This window comes from Zeus faber, assembly GCF_960531495.2.
Source record: "Zeus faber genome assembly, chromosome: 18".
Lineage (NCBI taxonomy): Eukaryota > Metazoa > Chordata > Actinopteri > Zeiformes > Zeidae > Zeus > Zeus faber.
In genome coordinates this window covers 24,389,804-24,414,149 of record NC_137210.1, presented here as the reverse complement: position 1 = coordinate 24,414,149, position 24,346 = coordinate 24,389,804, and the positions used below count along the sequence as shown (strand labels likewise).

The window sequence follows — 24,346 nt, the reverse complement described above, 5'->3', positions numbered from 1 at the left end:
CCCTGCAGGTGCCACGCCCTGACACCAGCCCTTCAACCTGATCAGCTACACGTACGGCCGCTTGGACAAGAGAACGTATTTATATTCAAGGAAAACTCCCGTTTTGTTTTTTGTTTTTTTCCCAGCCTAAGCTTTATTTTTCGACCATTTGAAGTTTTTTAAAAATTCGCTCTCGCCCAAGAACTCCGTCGCGAATGAGCCGCTGGGCGGCACGTGGCCGAAACTGTAAATGAAAATAATGTTAATAGGTAATAATAGGTAAGTTTTTCCTTCAAAGGTTGCTGTTGTCACCTTGGTATGGTTAGCACGGAGCACTAGCGCTCCACGCCGGCGATACAGCGTATAGTTAAAGGTTAAAGGTCGCGCTACAGCTAACGGGGCTGAAACAGGAGGAGCTCACAGAAGGGGGATGGAAGTGACGATGGGCCGCTGCTCGGGCTTGGAATGGAGGCACAGGGCACCGACGAGCTTCACCGCGCATGCAGGACTGGACCGTCACGTAGCGAACACAGCATGTTAAGGCTGAGAAGCACAATATCAACACATCTAGCTCCCCCTCACCAAACCAACCAACCCCCCCCCCCCCCCCCACCCCACACACACTAGTAATCAAAGTTGAAGACGATGCGGTCTTCAAAGATGGCGATGAGCAGCATGATGCCGAAGCCGGTGAGCATGCCGACGTTCTGCAGCACAAAGTGACCCAGCTGGCAGCGCTTGTGGTCCTCGCTGTCCCCGTGAAGCATCTCCGGCAGCTGCAGAGGAAAAACCAAGTTACCGACCGTGGGTTGGCATGGGCGGTCGCACGGAGAAAAAGACGGCGGCGGGTCGCCGTTTTGAGAGAGGCCGGGGGTAAACCTACCATGTCCACCAGCGCCACGTAGAGGAACATGCCGGCGGTGATGGCGAAGATCCAGCTGGTGACGTTGTGCGTGTACTGGCCCACGGCGGTGCCGATCAGCATCCCCACGTACGCCATGAGGGCCGACAGCACGTTGTAGACCAGGGCCTGCCTCACGCTCATCCCCGCTTTCAGCAGCACCGCAAAATCACCTGCGAGGCCAGTCACACAAACAACACCGTGACGGCAATGCCGGCGTGGGAACCCGCGCCCGCTCCTCGTTGACGGACGGTCGCCCGCGTCCGCCGCAGCGATCAGATGGAGACACTCGTCCCCCCCCCCCCCCCCCGTCGCCATTTCTCCCTCGTCCCCGCCGAGCTTCACTCGACGAAATAAAACAAAGACGCGGAAACGGAGTTGGACGACCCATCCCGAGGAACGATCTCTTCGGCTCCGAGATCCTACGACACACCGGGTTATACATGCGGAGCCGCCTCCTCCATCGCGGCCGGGCCAGAGGGACCCCGAGTCCCAGTGGAAACGCCCTGGATTCTGAGATGAAGAGAGAAGGGGGGGTGGCCTACTTTTCCGGCGACAGTGTAACGAGCGGCCTCTTTTCCTCGCTAATTACAACAATGAATATATTACCACCGCTCTCGCTCCGTCAATCATCTCCAGAGCGAGGGAGAAGTTAAATAGACGGCGGCGGCGGAGGAGGAGGAGGAGGAGGAGGAGGAGCGGGGCCGAGGCCGCGCCCCGGTTCCCCGTTCTCCTTTTCCTGCCGCTTCAATTTCCTGCGAAGGTTCCTGTCGCCGCCGCGTCTGCCGCAATTAACAGTCATTCACCGCCAATTAGCTTCACCGCCGGTGGTTGAAGGGGCCTCGTAATCATCCCTCTCTGGCTTCCAGCTGCAGCTCGGGGGAAGGCTGAGAGGTCTGGGCCCGCCGCCCTACGGGGGCGAGGAAGATGCCGCTGATGCCGACAGTCATCAGGAAACCTCATGTTGCGAAAAGATGGCGGTGGTGGGGGGAGGGACTCCTCTCCAGAGTTTTACGTGCCGACGTGGCGGCACGTAAAACTCTCGTTGAAGTTCAACATCTGGGAAACCATTTACCCCCGGGCTACAGAGCCGTGACCGATTCCAGAGATATCAGAAAGAGATAAACGACGGCAATGATTCCACCAGAGTTCCTCCAGCTCTGTGTAGAAGCTGGCAGTTCACCCGCAACACTGTGGTTACGCTCACATCCAAAGATTAATGCTCAACTCTGTATGAACCGAGTCGATTTTCTTTGTACGACTCCCAGAATTATTCGCCGCATGGCGTGGGCTATGGTTAAGCGCTAAGTTTATTGTAAGCACAAAATTGTAGGAGTCAACTGGCAGTCTGACACTGGGCTGAACGCTGACTTTTGACGATGTGAATGCAGTTTAAGCCGCTGCGTAAAAACACATAACAGCCGTGCCGCGGTGCACAAATTGGTACGATACTGGCGGCGGCTGAGTGAAACTTTCGACGCCGATTTGCCCCCGTTTGCCACAGTGTGCGTAGTGCCGACAGTGAGTGCCAGGCACAGTCCATCTTCCCCAACCCACACATCAATCCATTTCTCCAAAAACTCAAAAATCAAAAACTTGTTTATTTGGGAGGGGAGAGGGCACATCTTTCAGTGTGCCGTGCTTGCCGACGCCAATGGGCTTTATATAAAAAGAAAAACCCCCAAAAAAACAACACAGGTTTGAAAAGGCCCAGAAACAGGATACGGACTCAATATCCAAATGTCCAATCTCAACCTTCTTTTCATGTGAGAGGAAAAGTTTTATTTGTTTGTCTTTCCTCCTGTGACAGCAGCAATTTGCTTGCCAATTTGTCTGCTGGTGTGTGAAGTGGCTGGAAGGCCTTGAGAGAAGCTTTGTTCTACTCGCTCGAGGGCTCGGCCGGGTAATGAGCAAATGTTTATTTTGTGAAATACGGAGCCCACGGTTTTTGGACTTACCCAGCTCGTGAGGTAGCTCGTGGCAGAAGACCGCCACGGACGTGCTGATTCCTCCAGTGATGTTTGCGCTGAACGCGGCACCTGGAACAGGAGACCGGTAAGCTCAGCCAAATGGGCGGGTTTTCGGGGCAAAATGCTCGAGCGGTAAATACCGCCGCATATATTTGATACCGAAACGGAAAAGATTGTTATTAGCGACTGTTCCCCAGCGCGGCCGACGCCTGGCGAGGGCGCAAAAATCCACGCCGCTTACCGATGGCGAGGCCGTCGCTGAAGTTGTGCATGCCGTCCCCCATTATCACCATCCAGGCGATGCTGGCGATGCCGGCGTCTTTCATCTCCTGGTCGGTGTGGCAGTTCCCGCCGTGCGAGTGGCCGTGGCCGTGGCCGTGCTTCTTGGATTTGTGCCCGTTCTCCTTGGTGGGCGCCGGGGGCTCGTAGTGCTGGTCTGCGTGGGTGGGGGAGTCGGGGGACTGGAGCTCCGTCAGCTGCGTGTCGTTGTGGCCGTTGTCGCAGGAGACCATGGTGCTGTCGGGACCTGGAGGGGAGAGACAACTTCCCTTACATCACGTCAATTATTAACACGTTGAGGCTGCTGAGCGCAACTTGCCCTCGTTTTGCGTCTGATGTATAAATACATGGATAGATATAAAAACATATTTCTACTGAAGGAATTTGAGTTCCCAGTGAATCTTAACATTACAATGTAGAAACGACGACAGTTAATTTAATACATTTTCCTCTACAAAGTGCCAGGGCCGAGGCCTGCAGAGCTGTCCATGGTCCTGCAGGTTTGATGCCACCTGTGGTTCAACTTTTAGTTGTTTTGTCGATATCTTTTTATTAGTTTAAAGGAATCCTGGAACTGTTTTTGACAGCGTTTGTGACTCTCTATTTGTACAAAAAATTGTTCTACTTGCTTTTGGAGTGCGCTGGAGTGAAAACCACGGACTGCTGCGCGTCCCGCTACCTACAGATGCAGCAGCTCTCTGAAGACCATCGTGCAGCGTGACATATTTTTTTGTTGCGCGCACTCATCGCCAGTTCCCTGCAGAATGTAATAATTTCACTCTGTGGCTATTAGCGCGGGTGTTTGTGAATTAGACCCTATTTTCAATGAGGTTCATTTACATAGAAAGTGGCCAATTTTGCACCAAATGTATGAATTATACCTAATTTAAATATGCACAAATAGCACCGGTGCACCTAGACACTTGGCGTGGCAGCACAGTTAGCGGTGCATTTCACCGTTTGCGGTGCCTTGTAAATGAGAGGCTCGCTTTTTATGTTATTTGCGGCGGTTTAGCAGGAACAAAAGAGGCGCAATGGCTTTATGAATTCGCCCCCAGGGGGTCTCTCAGTGCGGTTGTTCTGAAAACGTTGTTGTGTTGTGTATCGCGCTGTTTCGTTCGATATCGTACTTTGTATTGTTATCATGCAGTTTAATGTAATTGACCTCAGTCAAAGTCTATATTAAACCAATCGCTGTGGGTGACACAAGCAGACAGCCACAGCCCCCTACCTTTGTCTATGGGTTTGAGGTGGAGCCACTCGGCGTCTGAGCGGCGGTTCAGCTTGTGGTCGGACAGTTTCCTGCCAATCTTGCCCTCCTCACCCTGCTTCTTCCTGGCACAAAAACTGCCCTGCAAAGGAACCAAAAGAGACGGAAAATCATATTTTGCGACTGGATGAGTAGACGGCGCATGGATCTACTATCACCCGCTGTCATGCCAAGGCTGCTCGAGTGGTCAAACACTAATTCAACACAGCCACTAAATCATTTGTTTTATGCTCGTTACCTCAACAAGAGCGGAACTACACCAGAACCCATCTTGAGGATTGATTGGCCAGCGCCAAAATGAATGATGAATTAAAAAATAAAAAAACATTGCAGTTTCAAATGGAATTCTCAGACCCAAAACCGATGATGTCACGGATTTGCACTTTAACAGATAAACATCAAAGTTAATTTCAAACTACATTTTCAAGCCCTGAAGTTTATTTTGCATCAAACCTGGTTTGTGTCTCGTCGGTTAATGGTGACGAGGACATTGGTCATACACGCCGGGCTCACCCCTTGGTCCTTGTAGTGCTTGAACATTCCAATGCAGTGTTCGATGATGAAGAGGAGGTAGATGCCAGCCAGCGCCATCAAGCCCTTCCACACCCCGTCAAAGGCCACCAAGAGGTCCTTCTCCTCCTCCTCCACCTGGCCCTCCGCCGGCGGGCCGTGGTCGTGCTGACCCTGGGACTGTGTGGGGGAGGCAGGCGGATGAGATGGAGGGAGGGGGTTGGGGGGGGGGTGGGGGGTCACGTAGGTCTCCGGCTTTATCAAGACGTTAATGGCATTTTTGGAGAGTGACGACCAGCGAAGCACTCCTGCCTCCCACATGGTGGAGGTGTGGGGGCGAGGGATGGTGGAAGGGCAGCGTGGCAGAAGGAGACTCTGAGAGTGGTTGTGGGTTATTGCGAGGGGAAGACGGGCGGAGGAGTCTGCGTTTTAGACAGCACAGGTCACAAGAGTGACCTGACATTTAAGAGTGACCTGAGAGTTAAATACATTTAAAATAAAAACACACTTTGTTGTCTTTGGAGAAACGGTGAGCCCTTGACGCCCAAACCCATCCACCACGCAAGCGGCGACGGGGACCAAGCAAGTGCAAGTGAGGAAATATATACGTAGGGGAAAAAAACAATTCTATCTATTTCAGGGTTCTCATCATGAGAAAGCGGTGTGGTGTGAGAGCTGGTTAATCCGCCTGAGTCTCACGGTCAAAGCGTCAGGCTTGGCAGCTCCGTAGAACAAGTAATAAAAAATAAATACAATTAGAATATAATTTAAGTAATTCAAGTAATAACCTGGAGCCACTTAATCACCGGACCCTCTCCATCCGCTTCCTCGCTACAAGCACCAAACAGTCTACATGCCATTAATAAATTGAAAAACAAACAACTTTTATATCAATCCACGGTTTGTATTTAAGCCATTTAAGTGTGACGTTCCAGAGAAAAAGGCATCTACAGGGTCGGTACGCCGCAGCAGACATGCACAGTGGAGCACCGGTTCACGCACTTCCTCTGCGCCGTAAATCAATCCTTCATTTTCCCGGGAGATCGTACCCGTATTTTAGTTTTTCGCTGTTCAGTTTTGACACAGTGAAGGAGATGTTAACAACGATTTTAATGGACTGATAAGGTGAAATAACTGCGTTTACAGAGTAAATAAAACGGCACCTGGAGTAAAGCTCAAACCCCAGCGGCTCAGGACCGGGGGCTTGGCTGCTCTTTCACAACTAAAGCTACACACACCGAATTAGGCCGCTTTGGAACAGTCTGGGTTTAGAGGTACGTCACAATGGCTCGAATGCATAATCTGAGTAGTATTTTAACCAAAAAACTTTGGTGTTGTTTTGGGACCTCAGGGACCAGGGAAAGGGAAAGAGGTGTAAAAAGGAGTATATTAGGTCAACTTTAAAGCAGGGAGCCCTAGAAAACTGCAGTCAAGTTGACAAGCTCTGCGGTTAGCGATGGCTCTTTGAGGTGCTTATTGAGTGTTGTTCCTTGTGGGGGCCTTTTTGCTTGTGGCTCCATTTCCCTGTCCCTGATTTTCGAAATATTGACTAAAAAACATTCCAAGTAGTATTTCAAAATTTCACCTGGAAAAAAAAGCAAGTCTTATACTACTGAGCATTTCTGCACACACACTTTTCTCGCCCAATTATCCTTTGACCGGATTCTTTATCTGAGCACTGGTATGAGACTGAGATAAAACCTAGAAAGCGATACTTTAATTGGCAGCAATAACTAATCCTCCACTTTTGCATTTCTCCCGTGTCCCGCAAATATTTTAAGCCACAGTTGAGAGCGCTAACAAAGACTCTGCCTTCAGCAAATAAAGCCAGTTAGATAGAACTATTCCAGTAGCTTTGGGCGATATTGCCAAAATCAAATATTAAAATATTTTTGGTGACTACGGCGATATTGATTATTTGACAGTATTTTCGGGGATGACCGTTGGTGTTGATGATGTATTTACAAATAATAAATATTTGTAACAGTCCATAATAATGCCGTCTCCCAGACCTACATTACACAATAGGGCTTTTCGCACGGCAGAGACGTTTCCATCGTTCTGAGATCTTTCTGGGGAACAGTCATTTATCTGTGTCCGCACTGCTACAACGATCGTAGTTCTTAGAACGCCGTTTAGGGGACTTTTTTAGCTCCTACTTCAGGGCAGGGACTTTCCTGCACAGGAGGAGCCTTCAGTGACGCCAAGTGCGCGGTGCGTGGTCCAACACATGAGCCAATGCAGCACCGGCAGCCGGCATATTTAAAAACCAATATAAAGTAGTTTTTTGTTTTTTGTTTTTTTAAACACAATTTATTTCCAGAATATTTTAACACTTGCGTTAAACAAAAATAAAATACAGTGCCGTGGGGGTGAGTGACATCGCCCTTGGCGGGGACCAGCCCATGTACACACGGCGCCAAAAAAAAAATATATATACAAATAAAAAAGACCATTACCCGGGGCAGAGTACTCACATGTGGCAACAGGTGAAGCAGGGCATCGCCGCTGAGGGTACCGACCGCCAAGGCCACCAGGAAGGTGAGGAGGAACTTGAAGCAGGACTGGTTCAGGATGGGCACCAGCACCACGCCCAGCAGGGACAGCAGGCTGATGATGGTGATGGACACAAAGCCCGACACCCACACCAACACTGTGGAGAGAGAGGAGCACTTTGACGCTCACACAGTGCAGGGCTCTGATAACCCCCTGCCGCTTCAGTGAATGACATTATGTTCTTGGAACCGCTCTGAAGTGAACAACGAATGTCTCCAGCTGCTTGGTCATCGCCATGTAAAAACTTATATGAATGTAAATGCAGGATTATAACTTTTAAGACAGGGTCTCAAACTCATTTTAGGTCGCCTGCCAGGTTGGTAAAAATGCTTGTTGCGGACCACTTTTAGTTTTGCTAAAGCGTGGAGGTCTGCAGGCTGGCATGTGCGCACCACCTACGCAGCCCACTCAGATGCTCTTTCCGGTTAATAAAGTGGGAATAACGCCCACGAAATGAGTTATTTGCAAACCGCTCTCTAACTAATAACTGCAAAGTGTTCGTCAATATTGTTCATAAAATGAAAAAAAAAAATCCTAAAAGCTGAGACCTCAACTAATCTGCAATTAATTCAGCTGTATCGAGAGTATTTGCCCAAATCTGGATAATAACTAAATATGAAACTTTTAATGAGAATATTTCTTTTTGTAATTGTCTTTATTGGAAAATTGCAAGTATCCAAAAACCAGAGATGGGAGAAGTACCCTGAGCGTTTACTTTAGTTAAAGTACAAATACTAAAGTACTAGCTATTAAATGTATAAGTATTTAAAGAAAGTACTTATATTATTACTTATATTCAGTCTATAATACGGCATATGCACCATATGTGGAGTGGAGTGAAAGTCTAAAGTCTTTGAAAACTAAAAAAACTTGAAAAATGTACTCAAGTCCGGTACTGAAGTACTTTCCACCACCGACCCAAACATCATGATTGCCATTCATTTTTTTTAACTCTTCGGCAAGGCTTTAAATCTTAAAGGAGGGCGACGTAAAACCAGAAACCAGGATCTGTCATCGTTAGTAAAATGTTCGTTCCAAGAACAGTTTTAACAGTGTCAATTTTGAATACAAATCTATTAGTGGGACAAGTCATTTCCAACTCAAACCAGTGTAGCCAGCCCAACTATCCGGGCACGTCACCGCACCTCCCCACGGGGTCTATTCAAGCCCCCGGGTCCTTGTGAAGATCCACGAGGCCTCAAGCAAGCAATGCAAAGTGACACCTCAGCATCATTCATCCTGCCTGTCTTCTCCCCGCAAGGCTGCAGACAAGGAGACACCAGGCGGAGACTGCCCCGCCTTTCAGGGTGTCGGCGGGCCTGTCTGCGGAGGACGTACGCTCTTTACAAAAGGAGGAAAGACCAAAGGAGAAGGAAGTTTATGGCACTCTTGTTACAGAGGACAAGATGTTAAATGTAGTATGAAATTCAATGACACATCCGAGCCGGCGGTGTGTCCGCTAAGCTGTCACCGGGCCCTTCGCCGCTGACATTCAGACATGGCGGCCCGACTGACACACACACAGAGAGAGAGAGAGAGAGAGAGAGAGAGAGCGAGAGAGAGAGAGAGAGAGAGAGAGAGAGAGAGAGAGAGAGAGAGAGAGCGAGAGAGAGAGAGAGAGAGAGAGAGAGAGAGAAACAAAAAAGAAAACAGAAAGTCTTTATTCATCACACAGCACACCACACTACAACACATGCTTGCACACACACACACACACATGCAAATGCTTTTGATGGTGCCGGTGAAATGGTTCCTCTGCATTTAACCCATCCTGGCTTGTCCTTCCTCTGGGGGCACAGCCAGGAGCAGTGGGCAGCATACGTGGACGCGCCCGGGGACCAGGTGATAAGTGTCCATCTCTGGTCAGACGATGATGTGTGCATGTTTTTGGTGCATGTGAGCACGGGGAGAACATGCAAACTCCACACAGAAAGGCTCCTATTTGGGAGATAACCCACCCGGAGCACGGTGCCAACAGCGCCCCAGGCGGGAATCCAACCCAGGACCTTCTTGCTGTGAGGCAGCAGTGCAATGCACTGCGCCACCGTGCCACAAAGAAAGAAAGAAAGAAAGAAAGAGAGAAAGAAAGAGAGAGAGAGCTGGTAATGCTCATCCTGCAGGTACTGACTTCAGCGCTGCATTGTGGGAGTGCTGTCTGGAGATGTTGGAACTGACAGCGTTTCCGCTGCTGCTCCTTGATCGAGCCACAAAGGCTGTTCTGTCCTTTTTTTTTTTTTTTTTTTTTTTTTTTTTTTTAAATCAGAACCAACACAAAAAGCTTTGTTTTGTGTGGTTTTTTTTTTAAATCAGAGTTACCAACGCATTTTTGAATTCCTCCCTTTCAAACGGCTCGGCGTCTGTGCACGAGGGTTTCGTCGAGGTCAAACACTTGAGTCCAAGATGTGGCGATATGGATAACCTCTGGTCTTGCTTTCCGTCCAGTTTGGTTGGAGGGCAACGCATGTGATTCTGCGAAACATTTGCTCCATTTCCAAGGGTCAAAGGTTCATGTTCTGCACTTTATGAGCAAACTATTTTCAAAGTGGGCGTGTCTATAAATAATATAGAATCATATCTAAGTCTTTCCCACTTTTCCCCGCAAAGCGCTTGGAACAGCATCGGACATAAATCCTCTGATGGTGGCTGAGCAGGTCCCTGAGGACTTTTCAACAAGTCGTGCAGAGCTCGCACCACGTGATCGGGGGCTCGAGGTCTCACTCGCAGAGATTTTTTTGGAGATCTCCGGCCAAAGCCGCAGATCGCAGTCAAATCGGCCACATGAAACCACATGAACAACAACTGCAACATGGCGACAAGATGTTTTATAAATCAACAGTGATCAACACTTTTCACCATTTTCCGACATTTAAGGACCAAACCGCTCATCCATTAATAATAAATTGATAACGAATAATAATGATCATATTATTATGGTAATACATTAATTCATGTTAATTAAATATTAATTAACATAACTTTTATGACTGTACGACAGCCCCTTGTTGTTATTGTTCGGGAAAATTTCGGAATTTTGAAGCCTAAAACTGGAACATCAACTTCGGCATAACACTAGAACGCGCTTTACGTCTTGTTTAAACCGCTCTGTCACAAGGATCTCGTGGTTTAAATTACATCCAAATGGACCCGCACACCGAGTGGATATTAGTGAACACTTACCGGAACCCGAAATATTCAGTTGGTCTTGGTTAACTGACACGTCACACGTCTCGTTCTAAAATGAACAAAGTGAGATTCGACAAATGATGATGTTACCTAACTACTTTTACGTGTGTATTTATACAGCTTCTTACCTGGTAGATGTCAGTAGATCTGTTAGATTTATTTTAAATCCTAGTCCACAGTACTTTGCCGGATTCATGAAAAGTACAATAAACAGTTATCCTTAAAAATCCGTCAGCACGTCCCTCGAAAAACACTGAAATGCGGGTCTGAGTGATGCGTTCACGACCCAGCGAGGCATCATAAAAATACAAGCTGTACGATGGTAAACACTCACAGAAACACCACATATCTTTCGCATTTCATGGAAACGTAACATCAAATTTCACATCTCCCAATATGTTTTTGTCTGAGTTGATTGCTACCCTCAACTTTTTTTTTTTTTTTTTTTTTTTTGACACCCAGTCCGCCCATTAACTCTCTAGTTCTCTGGACAATGACCAGCCCGGAAGTTTCTATAAAAAATACAAAACGGAAAAAAAAAACAAAAAAACTAATTTTGCTCATTTTTTCTGTATAAAAACACATAAGCCAAAGAAAGGCAATAAAGATGAGACGCACGCTCGCAGCGAGCGGTAAGAAACAACACACTGCACACATCTTTACCACGCGAAAACATCAGGTGAGGATTCATTCAATTACACAAAATGAACAAGTGCCGCCACTTAGGCGAGAGAAAAAAATATATTCATAGACATCACTGAGGGGGAATCCCGCTGGTGGACACGCACCCCTGCTCCATCAAATCGGTCCCAGGTGGGGTAGCTCGGGAGGAGGAGGCTGCCTCACGTTTGACTGAGTGCTCACGGAGGGATTTGATCAAGCTGTTCTCGTCCTGTTCAGCAGCTGGAGGATTAAAAATCGCCCCCCTACTTCCAAAAACAAAAACGAAAAAAGAAAAACCCCTCCCTAAAGGCAGCTAGTCCACTCAGAAAACAGAAGGCGTGTCATCCTCCCAGAGGAAATATCCTGACAACGCAGACAGGGCTTCATGTTTGAGTGGTAATTACACAGCCATTATCTATTATCTTCGGTGTAGACTGACTGGTAACCCCGATTCTGTGGCGGCTTAACATCCGCCCCTGGGGGACACAAACAGTGGGAATAGGCTAATGAGGGTTCTAACACAGTCAAATTCTTTATTACTAGTAAAACACCTTGGACAAATCGTTTACTTTAGCCCGATGGTTCAAAACTGCAAAAATGTCTAAGCCAGTTATTTCAAATACTTAAAATGCTATCCGCACTAGATTGCCATCAGTGAGATCACTATCCATTTCCAAAGTGGGACTTCTGGAATCCTCGGCCTCTGGACCCTAGAAGAGCGATTTACTTTAATCTGCTTTGATTTTGGTGTAAAGGCTGAGTGTCGGGACACAAAGCAGATGGCCTTGATACGAGTGGCTCAGCGCTGTTTAGCAAGTTCACACTTTCGGTCTTCGCTCTCGTGCTCGAGCCCAGATTGACCGGTTTGGTCTTAACTTGGGCAAAGTCATCAGCTAGGACTCATTCCCAGCCCCTCCGGGAAATGGTGGTATTGCAATCGCAATAACGACTGAAAATGAAACCAGATCTGGCACTTTTATGCCGCGATCTTGCACATAGAGTAAAATGGCTAAATCAACGGGACGCTTAACCTCGTCTGCCCTTCCCCGACAACACCACCCACACCAACCATTTTAGTGCTGTACGTGTGCGTTGAACTGAAAGTTTATTTTTAGACCCAATACTGGGAAACATTTTTTGTAACTTTGAGATGTTTACATAAAACGAAATATTTCCAGTTGTTTCTGTGGTATTCAAAATGCGAGGAAGTGATTACATGTGACTTTCTTTATCAGTAGCAGTTTTTCCAATATGAAACTGCAAAAAAGGTTTTTGAGAAAAGACGTTTTGAGAAAACCTGCTGCAAAAATAAAGCTTTAACGCTCACATCATTTACAATTAAAAAAAACAACAAAAAGAACAAACAAACAACAAAACCAAACAAAAAAAAAACCCCAGAGAGACGCCGGAGGGACTGAATTTCCCAAATCAAAACCACACTCGTGGCGGCCGCTTTCTCATCTCGCAGGAGCAGGTTCATACCAGGAGCCTGGTCACCACCGAGCGGAACGCCTCCTGACCATGAGAGGCGCGCGTACGTCAGGCAGACAGTATATCACCGCGGGTCCTTCACACATGCATAGCTGATCTATTGCTCTATCTCATTACGCCGAGCGGAAACGCAGCGAGGGGGGCGCGCGGTGCCGTGCGAACGGCGAGGCCTGTTGGGGAAATGGGGAGACGGAGGCGACCCACTGGTCTGTGTCTTCCTTCCAATTACGCGTCTCACGCGAGCGGCGGTTCAGAAAAATGGCCCGCGGTGCCGCTTAGGGTTTCCTAATTGGCAGAGGGACCGGGATGGGGCAGGTGGCGGGGGGAAGTCGGTGGGAGGTAAATGAGAGGCAGCTCCTGGGCTCGGGCTACACCCATGGCTGTGTCTCGCTACGTCTTGGGAGAGCAGCCAGGGCCCCGAGTTCTCCGCTAATGAGGAGCCGCTTCTGCCCTTTCAACAGTTCCGTCGCCAACACTCCGTGTCGTCATGGGCGATTTTATGGCGACAGTCATTGCGGGCTGTGGCGCAGTTGATGAGGGCATTAGCATTTGTGTGGGGGCGCGGTAATTAAACATTTACGGGGCTGTAGAGTTGGGGGAGTTTCTATACTGCTCAATACCGGAACTTCAATATCAGCTGGTTAGGAGAGGCTTCCAGTTAATGGCACAAAACTTTAGGGTCTATCGGGGGTATATGGCGTATTAATGAGTAGGAAATACACCCTCACAAAGTGAGGATGCTGTGTTGTCTTTTAAGGCGTCAGCACAAATGACATCTCCTTAAAATAAAAATAAAGTAAAGACTGCTAGGTCCTTGTGTGTGTTCATCTTGGAGTACATAGAGCCCAAAGCATTTTTAGTGTTAAAACCTCATTCATAGACAAAGCTGGTGCTAGGAGTAAAAAAACGCAAGGAAAAATCTACCCAATAAACTCAAAAGTAACCATTATCAGATTATCAACATAAACTAAAATGTAAGCACTGATTTTATATCCCTGCCATGTGTATTTCATATTTAAATATATCAGGAAATTCAAAGGTTCAAATTCTGAATACTGCCATTGCATAATGAACTGTCATAAAAGTGGGGAACACAGTGTGCGCCTGAGAGCGAGGTTTACCACAACCGCCTGTGTGGAAATATTTTGAGTTCATCAATAGTGTAGTTTCCCCATTTTAGAACCTTCCATATGTGCATATATGCACAAAAATGAACAGCACAACAATGTAAAGTGAGAAATAATGAAAGAAAAGGCGCAAATCACTGTGTCCCATTGAGACTTGACAACAACATGACAGAACATGACAACAACAGCAAGACATTTCACTGCATATATGTATGAACAAATGCATGTGACAAATGAACGTCTTGCATCCTTGAAAGTACAAGGCAGGTAAATCAGCTTGGTGCCAAAACAAAAAAATAAAAGTCGACGGTCAGTCAACACCTGTAGCTTAAAAAGTCATTTGAAAGAAGTATATAGACCATGATTTTCCATTTGGTGGAAACTTTTTTTGGCTCTGAAAACTTTGAGAGTGGAGTTCTTGCTCGCATGCTCCCACGAGACCAGGAGCTTCCTTTCCCTCGTAAAGCTCTGCTGGGTTGAGCTACGGCGGTTGGCTCTCTTTGGGCAGACTTGGACTTGGGTCACAAACCGGGAACTGGAAGGTTAATAGTTTGAGATCCGGAATGCACGGCAACTGGTAAAAATAAGACTGTGATCATAAGACTGGACTACAGCTTTTGGCAATGCATACAACAGTTTGAATGTAAAACACTTGGTTTACCGACCTTACAGCCAGCATAAAACAATCAAGCCAGAAGGCTTACAGGACCAATACAGATTGTCCTTTCTCCACTGCTCTATAAAAGTTAATGACGCCTCCAGGAGATACAAAGGCAAGAAGCGTGAAATGAGTAACCAACAATGTCCTTTTCATCGGGTCTCAGATGTGTTTTTCTTCCCCACTTTCGGTACCTAGCACTGATTTTCACTCTTCAAATATGCATTTTTTCCCCCAGCGCCCAGCTCTACGTGTATCAGGGAGCGCTCGGTGCTCCTCCGAATCACCAGAAATGGGATGGAAATGCATCCCGCGTCCAGGTTTACGCTGCGTCAACACACCCTGAACCAGAAAAGAAATGGAGCAAAGTAGAGGGAGTGCACCCGGGGAAGGACACGGGTGCATTTTCTGGCCGACTTGAGTTTTTACCGGTCCATAATGGGGCTTGGTAAGCTCAAATAAACATTTGATTATAACGTAATGAAGTCCTATGATTCATTGTCAACGGACGAGCTGCAGCTTGTACATCCTGATGGTATCCTATTGTGTAGCAAATGGTTCAGAGCGATGACCCTGCGGTTTTTCCCTTATAAATAAGAGTTGTTTATATCAGCAGCTTGTCTGTTGCCCATGGCACACAAGGCAACAGATCATTAAAAAATAAATAATAATCTGCCTCTGACTGAGAGATATATATATATATATATATATATATATATATATATATATATATATATATATATATATATGTGATAGTCACTGGGTAATTTGGCTTATTAGAGTCAAATCACCTGTATGAGCCCTTTACGTGTTCATTATGAAACGGTGCCATGGAAACACATTTAAAAAAAAATGCAATTTCTAATATCCAGTCGACAGGAAGTAGGAATTATAAATAGATTTCCACCTCATTTAGGATTTGACTATAAACCAATGAACCGGCAGCAGGCCGGCCCTGCTGCCGGTTCATTGGTTTATAGTCAACTGCTGAACAAACACCGCAACGTGTGGATTGCAACCGTTTCCAGCAGCGATTGCTCAGTGATGGGTACAAATGTTAAGTCTTGATCTGTTGTACAAATACAAGTCTTTCTGCCGATCCCTCGATTAAACATCAGCACCAGATCAACCGACGCGTCGGCGCAGATGGAGAGTGAGGACTGTCTGTAGCCCTGCGTTAAATGAGCAGCATTGGATCTGGAATGAACGACTGTGATCTATAAAAGCAAAATATGGAAAAGGGTAGTGGGTTATTTGGAAGCCGACTGCGGCCTCCAAAATATTAATGAATACGTACCGGCGCCATTCATCTGTGAATGAAGAGCACAAGCCCCTTCTAGAGCTGACAGAAGCACATGTGACATATACTGTATAAATAAATATGTAGTTCTTACCCAGTGGGGGGAAAAAGCACTCGACAGTCGCACTTGAGTAACAACAGCCATAACCATAACCACATAACCACAGCCATAACCATCCAACACCAACCAACATCACAATGAACGGACAAACACTGGAAGAAGTAAAGGACTTCAGATACCTAACTCACAGCGGACACCGAACGCAGGATACAGTCCTTCGAAAACAAGTGCTATAGAAGGATGCTACACATTTACTACAATGAACACCGGACAAACGACTACGTCAGACAGTTAGTTACCGCCTATGCTGGACAACAAGAACCTGTACGCTCAATAGTGAAACGTCGCCAACTGGCCTGATTGGGCCATGTCACAAGACACGCCTCCCTGGCAAAGACCACCTTACAGGGGACGGTAGAGGGGAGACGAAGGAGAGGCAGGCAGAGAAAGGCCTGGATAGACAACATCAAAGAAGGGACTGGCTGCAGCCTCCAAACCCTGCGTCGTACAGCAGAAGACCGTGAGCGCTGGAGATCCCTGACGGCCCAAGCTTCCAACATGACACCCCTACGGCCTTTTTTTTTTTTGAAACGTGGATTTATTTATTTTCCTAATTGAATGAAAAGCCCAGTTTGGGGAGACGTTCTCAGTCCCTCTCTTACCCGGTCTCAAAATTTTCAAACCAGTTTGACATGATGCCAAACACCGGACCGGTACAGCGATGTGGCGGACCAAGGGGCGTGCCCGGGCCACGGCTGCAGACGGCAGCGCTGCTTCCTTCTCGTGAGCGCACGCGGCTGTAGCGAATCGGCCGAATTAGCGCCCAAGCGGCGCCGACCAGCCCGATTCCGGGCAGGACGCTTTCTCAATGTTGGTCTGTCTGTGAGGGATGAGGCGCCCGCACGGAACGCCCCGCCCGACTTCCGCACTTATTCCGACCGGGTTTCTTCTAAACTCAACAAGAGCATCTCTTGAAATAAAAGAAATGTCTGGGGATAAACAACTTAAATAATTGAATGAATATAAATTAAACATGGCAAATTAAAACAACTAATGTATGTTGTATTCTTGTCAGTCTTTTTAAAAACACTGGTAGTGACTGGGCCGTTGGCTTTAAGACATTGCATTGTGGGTAATGTAGGAGCAGTGTGTGTGCACGGCAGAGAGATCGCTACGTTATCCTAAAAATTTAAAGGGCGCTGTCTGTCTACCACCAGGCCTCAAATAACAGTGTCCTGTCTCACAGTGTCTCTGTGGAGGGAAATCACTCCGTATGGAAGTTCCCAACAACAGGTTTCCCTTCACACAGATCCAACACTGCACGTCCCTCAGAGACATTTCATCAACTTTTTAAACTTTCGGGACTGAAATGAAACTGAAGCGGCCTCCGACCCGTTGCTCTGGAGCTGCAAGTGAACTGCATGTGTGAGGACACAAACACGGAATATGTTTTGGACTGACTCGGGGGCGAGTCAGTTAATTCCTCCATACTGGTATCGACGCATGTCTGCGACTCAGGCATTCGTCGATTGTAAATACTACATTTTAATCTTGTCTGATAGCGGTCAATGACCGGTTAACGAGGGTCTGGCTGACATCCTCCCATTTCATTCTGAAGCGAGTCACAAAGTTGTTCAGGGGAAACGCATTGGAGTAAAAGTAAACTTTTGGGGGGGCTAAATGTAGCGCAGTAAAAGTAAGAGTCGACAGAAATATAACAACTCAAGTAAAGTACGGATACTCCCAAAAGAACACCCGAGTACAGTAACTGGGTCTTTGTTACTTTACAGCACTGTCCCTACCAGAGTTAACCGGCTCCAGAGCTTCCTGCTCCACTTCCAGCTGGTGGTAGTGGTGAATGCACACACGGCTGTCGATCTGATAGAGCAGCGCAGGACACAGGTAGGTGAACTGGGCGGGGGAGATGAGCGAATCGGGGCTCAGGCCGTAGTACGTCAGGAGCTCGGTGAGGTTAAGACACTGAGGGAGAAGATGACAGTATATAACAGTCTGTATGAATAAAACAAATCTCCCTTAGGAACAAATGGGAATTTGATTTTCAGGCATGTATTGCATTCTCCGCCAACACGTCAACTTAATATGGAAATTTTGGGGCGGAGAGTGTGAAAAAAATGATTCCAATCTTGCTCACGGCTCCGCTGCACATTATATTGTCAACCGTGCTATTTCAATTTAACCAACATTGTTAAGCAAAAACTAAATTTCCACTTCTGTGGAAAACAAAGTTAGTGTTATGTTTATAATATAAATATTTCAATTATGACACACTGGGATAAGGAGGCTAACTTTGGAACGAAGGAGACTAATGAAGAAAAAACGCTTGAAATGATGTTTAAAAATTGCCTACCAATTAAATCCCATTAAAATATAATGAGAAAACGGAGCCAGATAAGATTAAGCCATGAAACAGAATTGAGATGGAGAAATTGAAAGTGAGATCAAACTGAGGACCTTACCGCTTCATGCTGGTGAACCTTGTCCCCTGAATGAGCGAGCAGAGCCGGGTCTGACATGGTTGGGATCAGAGCCCCTCCTGGCGCCTCCCTTTTGTCTTTACTGGAACGAGCGTGTCTGTGTCCATGTCCATGTCCATGTCCGTGTCCATGGCCGTGTTTATGTTCGTGGACGTGGTCATGATCGTGCTGATTTTCGTGTTCGTGCGGGCTGTGGTCCTGTTCCTCAGACAGAGGTGTGGATGGGGCAGGCGTTCTGTTCCTCCCTCGCTGTCCTTTGCCCCTGGGTGGCTTCTTCAGCCGCCTCGCGTCGGAGAACGTGGCACTCGAAGCGTCGGGTGTCGGAGCTGCAGTCTCTGGTTGAGACTCCGGGGGGGCTTTTGAGGGCGCTTCTTGAGCCACGGAGGGCTGCTCTTGGCGGGTTGGGGGAATGCGTATATTTGAATTTGTTTGTTTGGGAAGTTTGTGGTCATGGTCGTGGTCATGGTTGTGGTCATGGTCGTGGTCATGGTCGTGGTCATGGTTGTGGTCATGGTCGTGGTCATGGTCGTGGTCATGGTCATGATCCTGACCATGGTGATCGTGTTGATGAGGTTGTGAGGCGTCCTCATGCTTGGCAGGGCTTTGATCCTGCTCATGTTTGTGCTCTTTGTCGTGTGCATGATCACGCTCATGTTTATGTGCGTGGTCATTGTCCTGCAGATGACCATCTGAATGTTTATGTTCTGAATCATTTTTGTGACTGTGGTGATGATGGCGGTGTTTATGATCGTGATCCATCACTGGATCGCTATCAGCAGTTGGACTAGCATCAACACCCTGCCGGCTGCACCGGGTGGGGCCTTGCTCTGTGTGCGGGTGCTGGGTATTGGGCTTCGCAGGGGAATGCCCGTGGTCGTGTCCGTGTCCATGGCTGTTGTGGGTGGGTAAATGGGAGTGTTGCCCCTCCTGGACATCCAGCAGGTCAAGGTGGGCCACATGATCATGGCCCAAATCCTCGTGCTCCAACTCAACCACCTTCACCTCGCCCAGGCCCAGGCTGAGCAGCAGACTCTGGAAACCTTCAAAGTCCAGTCGGTCCTTTTGTCCGTAACGTCTGAACAGTTGCTGGATGTAAAAGCGCTGCTCGGCCTCTAGCATATCACCCAAAAAGCTCTTGGACACAGGAGACTTTGTAGCTCCTCCCGTATACGGATCCTGGGAGATCTGCAGGTCACTGTGGGCCCGGTCATGGTCGTCATGTCGATGCCCGCTGTGTTGGTCGTGGCCATCTCCATGACCGTGGCTGCACTGGTGGAATAGGAAGGTAAGTACACACAGGAAGCAGAACTTGGTGTGCACGTGGACTTGCATTCTCCCTTCACTTTTGGTCCCCTGGGGAAACGGGCAAAAAAAAAAAAAAAAAAGCAAAATAAATATATCAAATAAAACACAAATCTTAGCATTAACTTTGATTCCAAAATTTGAGAAAGTTGAAATGCAAAAGTTTAATAAACACAGAAATCGAGGAAGACTGTGCAGTGATATGCAAAAGGTTCTACGAGACATTCACATTGAGTGCAAAAGGAAAATTTAGGAATGAGAGCAAGTCTGAAAATCACTCAACAAATAGAAAATTTACATTCATCAAACCAAACAACTCACAGCATCAATTCTAATAATGAAAACAACAACTGGACTGGGGAGCCGCCTGGAACACAATCAACTCTCTACTTGTGTAACATTTTACCCCATCAGATGCCAGAAGCAGCAATATAGTTCCAGTCAAATTACTCTCATGGGGTCTTCAGAAAAGCCTGTGGGTGGCTGGGTAGAGAGGTCAGTTTGAGGAAAACAGCCCCGTTATGGCAACTACCTCAGGTAGGAGGAGAATCAACACCCCAACCACAGATGTTTTGATAGCATTTTTTTTTTTCCTTCCCGATACTGGTTCCTGAACTTGCCTATCGGCCGATACCGAGCTGTGAGCTCTGTCTAGTCCATTCCATCCATTAGCCAGAGACAAGAACTAAACACACACCCACCCACTCACTCACACTCACACACACACACACACACCCACCCATGCTCACACCCACCCATGCTCACACACACCCACCCACTCACACTCACACACACACACACACACACACACCCCCACCCACCCACTCACACTCACTCACGCTCACACCCACACACGCTCACACACACGCCTCACACACACGCCTCACACACACGCCTCACACACACGCCTCACACACACACACACACACACACACTTATGGATTTACTTAATTCATTGGGGAATAGAACAGATACTAAGTTCGATGATAAAAAAAAATCCCTTGCCGGTTTCAAAGCCCGTGATAAGACCTGGAGAAGTTGCACAAGAGCCTCACATAAAAAAAACAACAACTTAGCAGACACATCTATTAATAAAAAAAATTAAAGTGGTGGCACTTGGACGGACTTTCAATCGAGAGCAAGCACTTTTATTTTACTTTTTTGTTTTCCCAGCGCATAATATGATCCACTTCAAGCCGCTAAATATCCAATCAACATTTAAACAAAGCGAAAGGTAGGTAAAGGTTTGGTATAAACAAACCGATATAGAAATAAATCTCTTCATGCCGTGTGACAATGCCCCTCTGTGTTGATGTGATTAAACAGAGCACTCGTATCATCACCAAGCTCCTCATTATTATGCAGACGAGATCAGAGTATATCAGCTTGTAACAATTTTATCTTTTTTCCCTTCTTTATCAACTCGCATCAACTTGAAAGGATGTATCAAAACATTGTTACTGCGTGAGTAGTAGTAATAGTACATAATGTTCTACTTTGTTGTCTCAGAAACAGAGCCAACGAGGGTTGGGCGATGTTGACTAAGTCAAATTTAACAATATTGCTCGCTCATGTTTTTGACCGAAAATGACAATATTTTGTGGACGACTACTGGTGGTCCCATAAGATATTTACACACAAGAAACAATCGTTAGTAATGTGGATATTATGACCAGGTGAGTAGTGACCTTGTTAGAAGGAAAGTCTCGGCAGTTAAGAAAATGGCATTTCTTTGCTGGTTAAAGACAACATTTAATTATTAACCAAAATCTGAGACGATATCTAGTCCAACAACGCAACATTGATCCCATGGCATGTCGCCCAGCCTTACCAAAGACATTCAGAAATTCACAAAATATTCAGAAACCTCAAGAGAAACCCTAAGCAGTGGCAGAAATCTCCGAATGTTGCACACACACACAAAAAAAAAAAAAGAGAATGACGTTGTTCTCTCATCTTAAATATCCTCAGGAGACTGGTAGTAAGGTTACTTACCACTGCGTCCCTTTCTCCCTTGAAGGAGTGGTGTGTGAAATTGAGTTACACCAAGCAGTGTGAGATGATGATGTGGCTCTGGGTCGCATTAAGTGTGATTACAAGCTTACTTCACGGAGGGTGAAATGGCTGTGTTTATAAACACGAGGAGCGACTGACCTATGAACCTAAGAAAAGATAGGACGGGGCAAGACAGGAACCTATTCTCAAAGCACACACCCTTGCTAACAGCATAGCTCCCTTGGTCTACTGAATGCAGCCTTTGTTGTACATATGACATTTGAGGTAGACAAAAGCATCTTTATATTGCACAATGTTCTAGTTCTTTTTTTTTTTTTTTTTTTAGAAAGAAATATTTACCCATGTGGAGTGTTTTAATTTTTTTTTTTTTTAACATTACTATCATATGGTGAGTAGTGGCAGCACAATATGGAAAGTTTCTTTGTGATTGGTTTGGAGGGCCTATTTCAGAACTTCCACTAAATGATGTAATTATTATTTGCTTTATTTAAGCAGCAGAAAGTCGCTCTTAGTTTGTGAGATCAAGAAATAGAAATGGCAAGAAATGGGTCTTGCTTTCCACATACAGTATAGTCAAACATTATGTAGTAAGTGCCATTGTAGAGTGGTAAATATTGCATGGAATACACTGACTTCCCCATCTATGTTTTCATATTGGAGGTAACCATCGACTATTAGAAACAGTCAGTCAGCAACACTTAATGCATGTTTTTGAAAAGTGTTTCAAAATAGTACGACAGTTATACATTTTCTTTGACCAGTATTCAGACTGTACACAGATATGAAGACATGCATTAACTAAACTCAAGATTAACAGATGCAGGAAATATTTTATCCCAAAAACAATCTGGCTGCTCAATCAAAGTAGGAGCTCACAACAAAAAACATTGGTTGTGGCTATAGAGTATTTATTATTATTATTTTTTTAATCATGTCACCTATATTTTGAATGTTTTCGTTCTTTCTTTAAGGCTAACAGTACACCTTTCCACCGAGTGGCCAGTAAAGGTCTTGAATTTTGAATCCATTCCTCTTTTTTGTGTAGGCGTATCCCAGCTGACCTGGAGTTGTGTTATGATATAGAATCATAAGGACGGCCACTGCTTTACTCACCATGTCACAGGTCCCCTTCATCCAACTTGACTGTGAAAAGAATAAATGGACAAATATTTAACTATACAACTTTCATCTTATGGACACATACCTATATGGACTAATCTTTTCTTCCCTCCCTGTATTATGGGAGAGAAGTGTCATGTCTAGTTATTGCATTTAAGTATAAGTAATCGGAGCACGTAATGCGTCAGAATCTCGTAGTGGGTGTTAATGGGTGGTTTTACAGGTCAAAACACATGTAACACCAAATTAAATAAACCAAACCCTACTAATTTGGGTTTCTGCAACCATACCTTACGTGGCATTATGATAATTCAAATGAGCAATTGAACTGGACAAAACAAGTGTGGTGTGGGGTGGTGTGGTTTAAGCAGCCCACTCCTGTCTTGGGTCTCGGTAATTGGGCCTGGGATCAGGGCGGCTGTACGCCTGTTACTTGTGAGAGCAATCAACAAGCACCAGATAAATCACCAAAAACAGTGTGTCCCCACACACACACACACACACACACACACACACACACACACACACACACACACACACACACACACACACACACACACACACACACACACACACACACACACACACACACACACACACACAGGGAGAACCTCTGTCATGACAGGTGTCCATCTGCTCCCGGTTGGTTCCATCTTGCCACTCTCTACAATAAATGCCTGTGTTTGCAATATCTCTGCCTGTGTCTCTGTGTCGGACGGCCCCGGAAACACCACTCATTTGTTGCCGCAACAAGCATTACATTTAACAAAAAAAAATTCTGATGCAGCAAATGCTGACGCTTAAGCATTGTGTGTACAGTGGCCAATATATATCGTCACATGGAAGACTATTTAATTTCTTCAAATTATTTAAGCTCCGATTTCAATGTATTGTTGATATGTTGAATAAATTATTTATAAAAAAAAAACATTTTATTCTGCCAAAGTAAAAAAAAAAAAAGAAGATGGAAGCTTACTGTAGTACTAATCCAGCTCCAGCCCTCCAACCAATGAGATCCTCAAACCCGGAGCTCTGAGGAGGTTTTCCCAACTTTTCAGAAACAGCCACTCTGGAGCTGTCAAGAGATACAGAGGGAGACACATGTGAAATACAGCCTAATCTATCAGCCTGCTATTCTATTTTACAATGTGAAATTCTGATCTTGGGAAACCATTTATTTTTTAGAGTCCGAGTACTTTTGGATACTTTAAGATGCAGAGTACTCACACCAATACGGAAAGTTTGATAATAATGGAGAAATCGGGATTTCGAAGGTTTGTGGTTTAGGTATCGTAAAAATAAACAAATACTAACCTACGTGAATCCCTATCCGGATCAATTACTATTTTCTCAATAACTTGAATCCGATACAAATGTGCGCTATGCGATTCTAAGCTGACCAGCACCGGAGACCCATTGGCAAATATTTGTTTTGTTTCAAAATACCAAGCACCTAGTTAAATGGA

The 24,346-nt window shown here is 46.0% G+C and overlaps 1 protein-coding gene across 1 annotated transcript; it reads right to left on the bottom strand.

Moving 5' to 3' along the window:
- Positions 1–602: 602 nt before the first annotated feature.
- slc39a10 (solute carrier family 39 member 10) lies at positions 603–23,877 on the bottom strand (the record flags this gene model as incomplete). The annotated part of the gene is made up of 11 exons (XM_080018911.1): positions 23,857–23,877; positions 22,875–22,904; positions 18,426–19,796; positions 17,751–17,928; positions 7,387–7,562; positions 4,913–5,089; positions 4,361–4,481; positions 3,092–3,376; positions 2,839–2,919; positions 863–1,053; positions 603–755 (listed from the first exon to the last, which is right to left on the bottom strand). Exons 2-11 carry the CDS (start codon positions 22,893–22,895, stop codon positions 603–605), a joined length of 2,754 nt encoding a protein of 917 aa, XP_079875037.1. The 5' UTR covers positions 22,896–22,904; positions 23,857–23,877.
- Positions 23,878–24,346: the final 469 nt, after the last annotated feature.